This window comes from Mucor velutinosus, assembly GCF_035048745.1.
Source record: "Mucor velutinosus strain NIH1002 chromosome Unknown tig00001564, whole genome shotgun sequence".
NCBI lineage: Eukaryota > Fungi > Mucoromycota > Mucoromycetes > Mucorales > Mucoraceae > Mucor > Mucor velutinosus.
The window spans coordinates 1,854,437-1,868,506 of NW_027041906.1; the positions used below are offsets into that span (position 1 = coordinate 1,854,437).

Genomic DNA, 14,070 nt, shown 5'->3' on the forward strand with positions numbered 1-14,070 from the left:
GTTCCTTCGTGCTGCTTGAATAAAGACCTCTCACTTCTACTATGCATCTCAGCTCATTTTCAGATCCTCTTATGTAATAAACGACGCTTAATACATTTGCCTATCAAAGATGATCTATATCCTAAACAGCCCTTCTGGCACAACAAATGTCAATTTCATGTACCCGCGTTCTTGAGTCGATCCCATTGTTTAAAATAGTAACACCCCAATTCCATTGTTGTAATTCCACTTGAATCTTGCATCGATTCGGCATCAATTGGTTTGCATCTATCCTGAGTCAAAGTCCAGAGTCAAATCCACATTTCAAAATAGTAATGCTTGGCTATTAGCGCGCAATCTCATTTATTAGATCCCTGACTAATTCATCGATTCAACATTATCGGCTCCAAATATTGATTAGATTTTCGGCTAAACTTGACAAGAAGCACCACGATCAAACGAATATGTAACAACAACAAAATAGAAGCGACACCAATTGAGTAAGCACCAACATTGATTAGCAATACACCAAATAGAGACCACATCGACTAGAATAACAGTATCAACGCACCATCAAGAGATAACATACAGTTTTACAACAATTATATGAGTGTGTCAATGCACCAGAACACCACACCAACGAGGAGTAACCCTTCAAGTAAGACATAGTAGATAAGTTAGAGAATTATACCTTGAATCCACCACATTGCGCCTTTCCCATATACGGTATATTGCCTTTTTAAGAAATCGAGATAGAGCCAAGTAAGCAAGAGAAAAATACACACGTATCAAAATGTCGTCTTGATAGATAGATCCAATGGTAGGAGTTAACAAATAACTTAGAGTGTAACTATTAGATTGAGATTATGTTCGAAGATGCTGTTTATTGATAGCATTTACAACTTATATTTATACTATTTCTACGATCGATAATTACTTAATCAATGGAACTTTCGAGTAGATATAGTACTTGATATAGCAACTGATAATCAGATCAATGCTTGCTGTCAGTTTCCAGAACCTTCGAGTATACGCTGGCGCCTTTTAGTCGCTTTCTTCAAATTTGGTTTAAACCTAAATTTAGGCACGACAAAAATGTCAGGGTTGAAGGGTATTCTGACAGTGATTTAGATCTGCAGGATATCATTGACAGACTAAACACAAACAAGAATAAGAAGCGCAGGTTTAAACCTAGAGCGCCAGCTACCAGGAACATTAAACAGCGATTAACCTGGATAGCGCACAACATTACACAAACTATATTGGATAAAATCAATGTTCAAATCTAATATTAATAAAGGACCTTTTTATCCATTCAACTAAAAGGCTATAACATCTTCCTGCACACTCTCTATATCTACTTCCATTTATATCTCGTGTGGAATACATCCACTATGATCTGCATTCCGACAGTTCATCCAGTTACCAGATTTAGATATAAACTGTATGTACACTGGATTAGATGTACGATATCGATTTATACTATGATCATGAGAAGATATGGACTTCAGATACGCTAGTACTATAAGATTCATACTATATAAGATATAGGCTATAGATGGCACCACGGACATGGATGGCACTATAGACTTATACTTGTATTCCGACATTGACTACGGATGTTTACCATATCTGGATAGGCACCAAGATTAATGCAATATGAGCTTGTTGCTTCAGATGTGCACTTTATGATCCACGCTATAAGACACATGCTTATATCCGTGATACTAGCTACAGATACTTTATGTACTACAGACTTATACTATATATGAGACATGCTATAGACATGCATACGATATGCTATAGACATGCCATATATCCAGATACATGCTAAAGATGTATGCTTAGCGATATACACTCAGATATGTACTATTAATATAGACTAAGAAGACTGTACCTATCGGATACATGCTACTAGATCGATATTAATTATCCTTATGGAAAGGATAGATCAGGGTACTTCGGATGAGAGTCTAATTATTCATCCAGACAAAGCTAAATCATGATTAGCTTGCTGGAGTTGTCTTTTAGCATGATTAGACATTAGTTGATCTGAGTTGACTTATTTGTCAATCTAATTAATAGAACTTTTATCCATTGTTATAGTATATAAGAAGGATCATCTACCTGGCCAGTAGAGAGACTTCAGTTTACTTTACACCTGTCAGTTTGATAATAAAATATACCTTTATCAAGTTGACATTACTGTTTTTTTATTCTTTTTTTTCCGTGAATTTTAGTCTATCAAGCCTCAAATTCCACATCTCGATCAGATCTCAGTTTGCATATACTATCTCTACGTATTTGCATCTGACAAAAATATGAAAGGTTTCTTGGTGTAGTCGGTTATCACATCTGCTTAACACGCAGAAGGCCGCCAGTTCAAGTCTGGCAGAAATCATTTTTTGATGCTGTGAAATCAAAAACGTCCTACGTAAATGCAATATTCTGCTTTTCGGCTGTGTAGTTGAATAATGCACTGTAAATGATTTGTTTTTTTGTTGGCTTTACACGTTTTAATAAGATACTAACAATAGATGATGTGATACTTGAATGCGGTGTGATTGAGAAGAAATGGATTGGATTATATTAAGTTATCTTAATACTTGCCTTCTGACAGCTCGTACCTGTTTAATGATCGAATACATCTATAGATGCGTCCATGGTCTCAAACCTAAAAAATCTTCGTCTCACTCGGCCATTCTGGTATGAAAATATTGGTCGACTGCTGACATCCATGGGAAATTAAATGCTCGATCGTTCAGAAAGTGCAGCAATAGCAAGCAAACTTGCTTCATACATGACAGGTTCTTTTAGTGTTTTATTTTCAATCAACGGATAGCTTCTGGAGCAATAAGCTCTTTACAGAAAGTAACAGGGGGACGAAGGCTTGGTGCTCACTATTTGATCTAATGCTTGCATGAATTCACTTTACGTAGATGGTAATCCAACATTCAAATGGATGTACTGACTTGAGATTGGATAACACATTCCGTAAGCAGTGATACTAGAATCAATAAAAAACGAGAAAAATCATTTGCCTCCAATATCATCGACATTTGAATTGAGGATACAATGTATCACGGAAACGATTGTCATGTATGTTGAGCAACCGAAAGTGATCTGAAATTCAAATTACGTGCAAGCAAAATATGTGGTAATCCGGATGCGAAACTCATTTCTTTTTTTTTTTTGCTCTCCCCCTTTCTTTGAAATATAAACAATTCCTTTTGAAAAGATGGTCTTCAACACGATCAGCTTTAAAGCCATTATTATAGCAGTATCACTTGCATTCATGATTAGCTATTCAACATTTGGGTGGAATAAAAACTACTTTATACTGGCCATCTCACTTCCTGTGGCTAGTCTTTGCTCACTGTTGATATTAAACACTGCAGTTTTATACATCTACATCAAATATTTTGTCTCCCCGCAGATCCACAAACAAAAGCTCGATAATAACTTTAAGGCATTGCGAATGACACACAAGAGCATATGGCCGCAACTCACAAAGATACGTCAACAACAAAACGAATGTCATGAAAAGCCGATAGCTGAAGATAAGGACATCAACAATGCATTCAATACACTCCTCCGATACGTCATACGAGACTTTATTCAATCTTGGTACGTTAAAATCACAAATTCAGCATCTGAACAATCTTTTCCTTTTGCTGTTGATGGCATTATACGTTCAGCAGCTGCCAGGCTAGCTCAGCGCTTGGAGACGGCAGACCTACTCTCGGTCATCCTCAACAGGATTATACCTCGCATGACATCTCACATTTCAGAGTTTCGAGCAGCAGAAGTCTCTTTGCTCGGAAAATCACTTGAACGATCTGTGACCCAGTCAGACGAACTGGATCTATTACTGGCCTCACGATTTAGGTCTGGTAAGCTTCATAGGGCGCTTACCACTGTGGCCATGACAACGAAACCCACTGAAATTGCCTATCTGCGGCAGATGATCGAGCGTGTGTTACCGTACATGATTGACTCTAAGGAATTACAAAGTGGACCTGTGAGGGTAGTCATTCGAGAGATTGTTTCCAATTCAGTCTTACAGCCTGTGATGGATATGTTGGCAGATCCCGATTTCTGGAATCAGAATATCGATGCGTATGTAAGTTTTTTCCAAGTAAAGTGGGTTTTGCATGATCGACGCTCTAAGACGCATCTTGAAAGGATTTAGTTAGGAAAGGCCATCATTGAACAAAAAATGGTGCGCCAGTTGCGGGAGGTCATCCGTCAACACTCTACTCACAATGGTCTAGATGCAGACGAGGTAATGAATGTGTTTAGTTCGGATAAGCAAGAAAAAAAGAGAAAGAAGAAATCAGATGTCAAAGAGAGAATTGGACCACAATCACAGCTTTCCTCGGCATTTCTGGGAACTGGCATCTCTACCAACGATTGGAATCAGCAGGGCAATCTCCAGAAGAAAGACAACGATGGCGAGGATGACGACGACGATGAAGATGAGGAGGAAAATGAAGAGGGCGAATCCATGTACGACGATTACTCCAGTAGCCGAGACAGTTTTGCATCCTCAAGCAACCGACTCTTCAAATCAGCATACGATCCAACTACGTCCTCAAAACTGACCAAGAAAAGACAACACGGAGTTGGAAGCATCAAGATGGGAAGACGTACGTTTCAAGACTTCCTCAAAATGATAAAAGAAGAGAAGAATTTGCTGGACCTAAAGAGGGTCAGAAATGACATTGTTACCCAAATTCGAAAAAAGAAGGCACACATAGGTTTGTAAAAATTGCACTTTTAAAAACAGCAGAGGGTTAATGGGTGTATGCAACATTTGTAGTGGACCGAGACCCTGAAGAGGTGGTAGATGGAGAGAAAGTGCAAGATATCATTGTCTATGTCAATCGGCTTGGTGTTGCCAAAAAGCGAGTTGATAAGCGTATTGCAACCTTGTCAGGAGAGCAGTTTGATTTTGTAAGATGGCCCTGACAATCGCGTAGGGAAGAGATCACTAATGAAAAGCCTTTTTTTAGAGGAAATCAACTTCGCAGCTGTTCAATTATCGGAAACAAAGCACAAGCCATACCAATGGTGTTGGATACAGCTTGAGTGAAATTCTGACAAACACCTCTGGCTTGTCGTACTTTATGGAATTCATGGATCGGCGAGGGGATATGGTGAAGCTTCAATTTTGGCTCATAGTGGAAGGGTTTAACAGCACAGCAATCTCCAACAATGAGGAAAGAAAGACATTTCTGCAAGACGTCAAGATGGTGTATGAAATGTATTTCACAGACACAGCTCCTCATCGGCTTCATATTGCAGAACAGTTCAACAAAGATTTGAAAAATGCCATCGACTTGTCATTTGAAAAGGAAAAGTGTGATGAGGAGACATTTGCAAACCAAATACGTGAGCTCAATCTACGCCTCTATCGAATCCAGCAGCATGTGTTTTGGGAGATTGAAAAAGAGCACTATCCGTATTTCAAGCGATCTGATCTCTATTTCAAATTCTTGTCATCAGCCCCACCCATTCAAACCAACCCAATTCCAGAGGAAGTGCCTGCTAGAAGAAGCTTGGATGAAAGCACTCTGTATACATCAAATACATCTCGCTCTATCAAAGGAAACAGGCCTGCTTCGATCCACGAATCGTCCTCATCGGCTTCTATACCTGTGATATTGACACCAACTATATCCACTCCCCTAAAAGAATCAACGTCGTACTTTAACACCTCAAAACAGGCGTTATCTGATTTCAGTGGTAGGCCAAGGGGTCATCAACGAGCTTTGTCAGATTCAACAAAATCATCGCGGTTCTTGTCCTTTTCAAACATGTTTCAATCAAATCGTCTGTGGAGCTACGATGAACCAAGAAGCCGTGCTCCTAAATCTATCAAATCAACAGAGGAGACTGAAGAAGAGGATGACGAGGACGAAGATGTGGGGTTTGCCAACGGATCAGAAAGAGCGAGGCTTGTCAAAAGTGACACTGTGGACGCTGTCGAGGCAGAACTTCGATCTATATTGGACGGTAATAATATGGATGACCTTGCAATGACTGAGAAGAAACCAGCTCAACCTACAGCAGCGATATCACCAACTCAAAAGCCAAAAAAGCCTGCTTCCTTACCTGCAGATTTACCAAACAAAAGCATATCCCTAGCGTCGCCTCTTATTATGAAGCCTTCATCCTCTTCATCTGCGCTTTTACTCTGTGGCTCTAAAGGAATAAAATCCACTACTGCTGATCCAGTTCAGAATGTCTCTGCTCTGCCATCTTGGACCTCTTCTGGTGGCACCAATGCTATATCCGAGATTGAGCACAATTCACTTGAATCCATGGCACCGGCAAAAAGCCCTTCTCCCTCATGCAAATCCGAGCCGCTAGCTCATGATTCCACGATTGATGACGGGTCACTGAAAGCAAATGAGGAAAACGAAGCTAGCACGGCCGCCAATGTTCATTTTGCCCCTCCAGGAGACCTCATGCTGGCCACCAAAGTAGAGCAACTTTCGGCAGAGGTTGAGAAATTGACAGCACAAGAAGCCATTGTAGACGCATTGATCATCAAGGCAGAAGCACAGAACAAGCTGGAGGAATTGCGCATCTTGAAAAAGTCAAAAACAATGTTTCGTCAAGATTTGCAGCAAATCCAGTATCAAAAATCACAGTACGAATTGCAGGAATCAGAAAACGTATTGATGCCTGATAGGTCTCAAGTCAATATCACCAGCGCCACGATTGGGTCAGACAAGAACGGCGAATTTGCACTGTATGTGATAGAGATTCAGCAATTGGGGGCGGATGGCAACTACGCCTCTGGGTGGATTGTGGCTCGTCGCTACAGTGAATTCTTTGCTTTACATCAGAAACTGAAAGAACGCTATCCAGCTGTGAGACATATCGATTTCCCTGCTAAATGGCCGTTACTTAAACTGCAAAAGCCATTTGTCGAGGCACGTCGCATTAGTTTGGAGAGGTATTTACGAAAGCTAGTTGATGACAAGGACATTTGCAGCAGTCAAGAATTTCGATCGTTTTTATCGCAGCAAAACATCTTTGTTCCTGGCCCTGATACCGAGTGGCCATTTGGAAGCTTATTTGGCTCAACGACCATATTACAGTCATCATCTTCGAGCTCATCGCTTCAGTCTCTCCTGTCGCCGTCAGTTCAAAATCTACAAAAGTCCATTGCAGCCCAGGATGATACGCAGCAAAAAAAGACATCCAACAAAGGATTCATGCAGCACATTTACAAAACAGTGGCAGCTGGCCTGGATGATATGTTGGTTGGACCATCCATGTTGGATTTGATCACGCAGCGTCTAGGCGAGCAAGTGATGGAATTCGATCAAAATAACACCAGTCCACTAGCCAGCTCTTCGAGTTCTCGCAGCAAAATGGCTGATTCCAGTGACATCAACACAGCTCATGTAAGCGAGCCATCAACTGAGCTACAAGATTCATTGAAGGCAGAGGGCATTACAAGGTTTACAGAGCCACTGTGTGATTTATTTATTGAAATGTTTGAGCTCAAAGACAAGACAAATTGGTTGCGACGTCAGGCTGTGGTCATTATCTTGCAACAGATTCTGGAAGGCACCATCGAAAGAAAATTGCGAGAGCTTTTGAAATACTTGTGCTCATCCTCAATGATTGTATTCTACTTCAATAAGATAACAAGCAGTCTATGGCCAAATGGAGGGCCATTGACATTCAAAGAGGCACGAAAACCGGAAGAAAAGATTCAAACACGAGAAGAAGCCAATAGAAAGCTGTCGACATGGCTACCAGGTACAATAACTGTCATGCGACGTTGAGCTTATTGACTAACTACTGACTGTTAGATTTGCTTGGCAATATGGTTGGAAGACAAAATGCGCGCAAGGGCGCCAGACGATTATTTACTGTGCTGCAAAACAAAAGATTGAATCAAGACTTGATATATACGTTGTTAGATGAAGTGCTTTATGCCTTATTTCCTGAAATCACTGATGTCAACTCGTCTACTACTACTACTACTACTACTACTACTACGACTACTTTTACTTGAATAAACTAATTCGAATGCACAACGATCCATTATTGTTGATGTGAAAACTGCTCGAGGAGCCTCTAGGCTTCACCTCAATTTTGCTGATGCTCTTTAAAAAGCACATTAATAACAATCTATCTTTGGTCAGTGCACCATCATGTGAGCAGTCCTCCAAATAAGGAACAATCAATGTAATAGGAGCAGGATAGACGGAAAGATTGGCGCAAATGACGTATCTCTCTTCCTTTTTTCTCTCCTCACATTTTAGCGTTTCCATCATGAATGAAAGCTTAGCATCTCAAGGCCTTGTAGGGTTTGCTGTGGAGCCTATTACCAACTGCCCTCATATACCGGATTACCAAATCAACGAGAAAAAGCCAGATTTATATCACAAGCCATGCCTAGCTTGTGGCGATACAAAAGAGAACTGGCAATGCTTGCACTGCAATTCTGTGTACTGCTCTCGCTATTGCCAAGGACACATGAAGCAGCATGTGCAGAACGTCCCAGAACATTCAGTTTGCATTAGCTACAGTGATTTATCAGTTTGGTGCTATAAATGTGATAACTATATTACACACAACGTAAGATTATTTATTGAATGAAGAGTAGAAATTGACACTATGTACTAGGATTTGGAGCCCATTAAGAGAATATTATATGTATCAAAGTTTGGACAAGAGCCACATCAGTGAATAAAGGGAAAAGGGGATATACATGAAGCTACTGAGTGTGATTTACACGATAATCCTTCGAATAGTCTTGATAAGAAGGTGGTGGTGGTTCAACAGATGAATCTGGTGGTCTATAGAAAGTCTGTGTGGATGGCTGTACTTGGGGCGATGTAGGTGGTGGTGGTGCATAAGTAGCAGGATATGTTGATTGTTGTGGTGGTCTGCCATTCATATCGACGACAACGAATTGTGAAGAATGGCCAGGTGGTACTGTGTGTGTAATCGCAATGGTTAATTATCAGGAAATTTATGACACATCAACAACTTACATGGTCGATTTCTAATAGCTCGTTTTCTCCTAAAGAGCAGCAGCAATGAAGTAAACAATAATATAAGACAGATAATCCAGATAATGTTGTAATAGACGAACATTTTATGATTTAAAACTAGAAAAAAGAATAAAAATTACTTGGCATGAATACGATATTCGATCTTTTTATAGACGGCAGACGAGTACTAAATGCTAAGCATTCGAATGATTGGTCAAATGTAATTTGTATTATGGAAAAAAAGAAAATATCACGAAACAAAAAAGCTGTACAGTGCTCAAGTCTGAGCACAAGTTTGACTGATATCCTACTTGATGCTATATAATGTGTTTATGGAGCCAATCATGGTGCCTTTTGCGAGCCTTCTTCTTCTTCTTCTTCTTCTTCTTCTCGTGGAGACTCGTTCTCAATGAGCTTCACATCCTTCAATTTTCTACCCGGGATAGTGTCCATAAATGCCTGTTGCCAGTCATGCAACTCTAGCCATTTCAACATGATTTCGCATACTAGATAATCATGATCAGTGTGCATGAATCAAAGCAGCTGATCCCATCTCTTACCCTGATTAACTGTCAGAACTTTCCTGCTTGCCATTTGCAAATAGTTTCCAATGGGCAATCGAGCAGTTTGGATGCCTTGTTTGACAGCCTTGTCTTGACACAAGTTTTTGTACCTGTTTTTATCCACAATGCCACCGATAATATAGTTTTTGCCCTCTTCCAACTTTTCAATAACATTATCTGAATCTGCTGATAAATATACAAGGCTGTCTTTATCATACAGGTCCATGTAAGATTCTGAGTGTACCGAAACTGTATTTTCCTTCCATTGTTGCCATGTGGGTAGCTTTCGATCCAGGAGATCTTTAAGTGTGTCGTCAAATGAAGTCAGTGCCAATTTCATCGCTTTTGGCGCAATCCTATTTTTTCCGTAGGTATATCCGAGTTGCTTAACATATGATAAATGTTCCTATCCAAATGTAAATAAGTCAATGCTTGATTGTTGGCAGGCATACACTTTACTTTTTCTGTCATGAGGTCACTGAATCCACAATCGACAATGAGACCAACATTCGTCATTTCGCTCAAGTAGGCCAGTTTCTTTTTCGTTGGAGGTCGTTCAATGATACCCTCCCTCATCTGTCTACGCTTCTCTAATCGCCTTACTCGAACTTTTTCTCGAAGTGTTGACTTTCTTTCTTCTTTGTTGGCGTCCCATTGCTCATCTCTCAAAAGTCGTTTAATCGCTCTTTTGGATAATCCTTCGAACTTTGGGTCGCTGATATCATACTCCAAGCCTTTAAAGTTTCTTATTGTCGAGTTGATCGGCTTTGGATCCATTTGCACAATACAATAGAAGCCGTAAAAAGTGAGGAAGAAAGAAAAAAAAACTGTTCGGTTAGTCAAATCTCACGTCAATCAAGATGAACTGTGAAGGACTTGTTACACTGATAGTTCAAAATTATACATAATTTTTTTACGCATAGAGAGACATAAATATATTTTTATACAAATAGAAGTGAAAGAAAATTAGTACAAGGCTGTAGACGCATTTTTGATGAGTTAATTATATTACTGTATCATTCGAATCAGCCGACATTAGCCAAGTGGGAGTGAGTAGAGTAGAAATTGGGTAGTAGAAAGAGCTATAGTGCGGCAGCAGGACAGTGGTAACGCCCTGCAGGCTCAATTACATCGATGCTTTCTTTGACAGTCAACATGTCCCCTTGTAGAAGAGATGACAACATTGGTGACCCTGAACAAGGAAACCCTGTCTGGCATAGATGTCCAAAGGAAGAAGTGCGTTGACCTTTAATCAATTGACCAAATTAATAATATAGCCAACAGTAATGATAGGTGATAACTTTGGATAGCTGTACAAATTGTGCATCACTTTTGAGTTGATTCCAGGATATTCCATATTTTTGTTGTTGAATCCGAGGGTAAAGTAGTAGATAAAAGATCTGGTGATTGAACAGATGAAATCAATTGCTGTATACAAACATGAGTTCTACTCAGACAAATAGAATTAAAAAGAGACGAAAGAAATACAGTTGAGAGGTCGGCACATTAGAATATTTACATCCAAGTGTTCAAATCGTACTCATTTGGGACAATGCAAGAGAGCATTACAACAAGGATTATTTTCGAGAGACGTTCTCATTTGAGAGGTTTCAAAAAAATGATTTCTGCCAGACTTGAACTGGCGGCCTTCTGCGTGTTAAGCAGATGTGATAACCGACTACACCAAGAAACCTTTCATATTTTGATACGTGTGTATTTTTCTCTTGCTTACTTGGCTCTATCTCGATTTCTTAAAAAGGCAATATACCGTATATGGGAAAGGCGCAATGTGGTGGATTCAAGGTATAATTCTCTAACTTATCTACTATGTCTTACTTGAAGGGTTACTCCTCGTTGGTGTGGTGTTCTGGTGCATTGACACACTCATATAATTGTTGTAAAACTGTATGTTATCTCTTGATGGTGCGTTGATACTGTTATTCTAGTCGATGTGGTCTCTATTTGGTGTATTGCTAATCAATGTTGGTGCTTACTCAATTGGTGTCGCTTCTATTTTGTTGTTGTTACATATTCGTTTGATCGTGGTGCTTCTTGTCAAGTTTAGCCGAAAATCTAATCAATATTTGGAGCCGATAATGTTGAATCGATGAATTAGTCAGGGATCTAATAAATGAGATTGCGCGCTAATAGCCAAGCATTACTATTTTGAAATGTGGATTTGACTCTGGACTTTGACTCAGGATAGATGCAAACCAATTGATGCCGAATCGATGCAAGATTCAAGTGGAATTACAACAATGGAATTGGGGTGTTACTATTTTAAACAATGGGATCGACTCAAGAACGCGGGTACATGAAATTGACATTTGTTGTGCCAGAAGGGCTGTTTAGGATATAGATCATCTTTGATAGGCAAATGTATTAAGCGTCGTTTATTACATAAGAGGATCTGAAAATGAGCTGAGATGCATAGTAGAAGTGAGAGGTCTTTATTCAAGCAGCACGAAGGAACATGAGTGGTGCCATCAAATGGCTAATCTATATCCTGGTCCCTAGAGAGTGGTAGCCTATGGTCTTTCGTCCCTGGAAGTGGGTTTCAATTCCGACAAATGTTCTTCCGTCAAAGCTATTAGGAAGAACATTCTATCCTGGATCATCTTTGTTGTTTATCCTTGACTGGTGGTTCATGAGTTCTGATGCAGCACATCCTCGTTACTGGTTCAAGGCTTATACAATTATCCCGCATTCAAGATCAAGGTCCTATTGCTGCGGCACTGTCAAATAACTATAAATACCTTTGATATCTACACTAGTTTTGATCCCTATTCAATCTTGGAATAACAAAATAAATATATTCAGTTCTAATTGTATTTACTCTGTCTATATTTCGTTATTCTAAACACTTTGGCATTCAGAACTTAGTATAAATAGAATAACTCTTGTCTTCATTAATAAATCTTTAGTTTTTGTGTCTGATCTTATTCAAATAAGTCTTCTCTTGTTTTTATAATGTCGAACATTTTTTATAAGCTATAAATAATAATCCTTTTATTCTTTGTGCTTAACAATATTTATCAATATTGTCATGAATGTGTAATTTTTTGTTGATTACTTGGCCCAGTTTCATTTTTTTTTCATAAAAAGGACAATGTACTATATCTTGAAGTACGCAAAGGTGGTGGATTCAAGGTGCAAATCTATACGTTATCTGCTATGTTTTACTTAAAGGGTTCCGTTATTAGTGTGATGTTCTAATGCATTGGAATTGGCTCAAAAACGCCTGTAGAATACATCCACTACGATTTGCATTCCGACAGCTTATCCAGTTTCCAGATTTAGATGTAAACTATATGTACACTGAATTAGATGTACGATACCGATTTATACTATAAGAAGATATGAGCTTCAGATACGATAATATTATGAGATTCATACTATATAAGATATAGGCTATAGATAGCGCCACGGACATGGATGGCACTATAGACTTATACTTGTATTCCGACATTGATTACGGATGTTTGCCATATCTGGATAGGCACCAAGATTAGTGCAATATGAGCTTGTTGCTTCAGATGTGCACTTCATGATCCACGCTATAAGACACATGCTCATATCCGTGATACTAGCTACAGATACTTTATGTACTACAGACTTGTACTATATATGAGACATGCTATAGACATGCATACGATATGCTATAGACATGCCATATATCCAGATACATGTTAAAGACGTATGCTCAGCGATATACGCTCAGATATGTACTATTGATATAGACTAAGGAGACTGTACCTATCGGATACATGCTACTAGATCGATATTAATTATCCTTATAGAAAGGATAGATCAGGGTACTTCGGATGAGAGTCTAATTATTCATCCAGACAAAGCTAAGTCATGATTAGCTTGCTGGGGTTGTCTTTTAGTATGATTAGATATTAGTTGATCTGAGTTGACTTGTCAATTTAATTAATAGAACTTTTATCCATTCATTTTGATCAGGGCACTGATATTCGGATCTAAATTGAGTCTGATAGGAGAATAACAACAGAACAATAGTATGTATAAATAGTATTATTTGGGAACTGCATCTTAATAAGCATTAACCATTTTCTTATTATTTAATCTGAAGTTTAGTTACTAGTGCCAATCTGGTACGAACAAACTTAAAGAACCTTTGATTTGATCTCTCATAACTATTGGGATGGTTCTTATTACTGCCTTCCTTTCCATTTATCAATAAGTATATCTTGATTACCCAATACCAAGGTAATAATTACAGAGAGCTTAATATTTTTCAATTAAAACACTTGCTTATTTTTTTCCATTTACTAAACTTAACCTCGATCACGCCGCGCGATTGTGTCGTAATGCAAAAGCTGAAAGCCTCGAAATCAAAAAACATTTTGTACATTTAGGTCTCCATAGGTGAAAAAATTAGAATCTCGTCAAACTTAAATATGTTGTAGAATAATAATATTGGAGCAACTTCTTAGTGGGAACATTACACTGGAAATGCATACTTCATGAGATAATTA

The 14,070-nt window shown here is 38.9% G+C and overlaps 4 protein-coding genes and 2 non-coding genes across 6 annotated transcripts; 3 read left to right on the plus strand and 3 right to left on the minus strand.

Annotated features, from left to right (window-relative positions):
- Positions 1 to 2,306: 2,306 nt before the first annotated feature.
- Positions 2,307 to 2,380, plus strand: ATC70_010886. Its single transcript has one exon. It is a non-coding gene; the product is annotated as a tRNA-Val (tRNA).
- An 837-nt stretch (positions 2,381 to 3,217) lies between these two features.
- RPP0_2 (ribosomal protein P0 (A0) (L10E)) lies at positions 3,218 to 8,020 on the plus strand (the record flags this gene model as incomplete). Its single annotated transcript, XM_064830092.1, has 5 exons — positions 3,218 to 4,102; positions 4,172 to 4,739; positions 4,802 to 4,935; positions 4,995 to 7,761; positions 7,815 to 8,020. 5 exons carry the CDS (start codon positions 3,218 to 3,220, stop codon positions 8,018 to 8,020), a joined length of 4,560 nt encoding a protein of 1,519 aa, XP_064682594.1.
- Positions 8,021 to 8,280: 260 nt separating this feature from the next.
- Positions 8,281 to 8,697, plus strand: ATC70_010888 (uncharacterized protein; the record flags this gene model as incomplete). Its single annotated transcript, XM_064830093.1, has 2 exons — positions 8,281 to 8,586; positions 8,635 to 8,697. 2 exons carry the CDS (start codon positions 8,281 to 8,283, stop codon positions 8,695 to 8,697), a joined length of 369 nt encoding a protein of 122 aa, XP_064682595.1.
- Positions 8,698 to 8,725: 28 nt separating this feature from the next.
- RPL28_4 (60S ribosomal protein L28) lies at positions 8,726 to 9,108 on the minus strand (the record flags this gene model as incomplete). Its single annotated transcript, XM_064830094.1, has 2 exons — positions 8,726 to 8,946; positions 9,006 to 9,108. The coding sequence occupies 2 exons, from the start codon at positions 9,106 to 9,108 to the stop codon at positions 8,726 to 8,728; spliced, it is 324 nt and encodes a 107-aa protein (XP_064682596.1).
- Positions 9,109 to 9,347: 239 nt separating this feature from the next.
- On the minus strand, positions 9,348 to 10,345 carry HTB1_2 (histone H2B; the record flags this gene model as incomplete). Its single annotated transcript, XM_064830095.1, has 3 exons — positions 9,348 to 9,511; positions 9,566 to 9,974; positions 10,028 to 10,345. The coding sequence occupies 3 exons, from the start codon at positions 10,343 to 10,345 to the stop codon at positions 9,348 to 9,350; spliced, it is 891 nt and encodes a 296-aa protein (XP_064682597.1).
- An 842-nt stretch (positions 10,346 to 11,187) lies between these two features.
- Positions 11,188 to 11,261, minus strand: ATC70_010891. The gene has a single exon. It is a non-coding gene; the product is annotated as a tRNA-Val (tRNA).
- Positions 11,262 to 14,070: the final 2,809 nt, after the last annotated feature.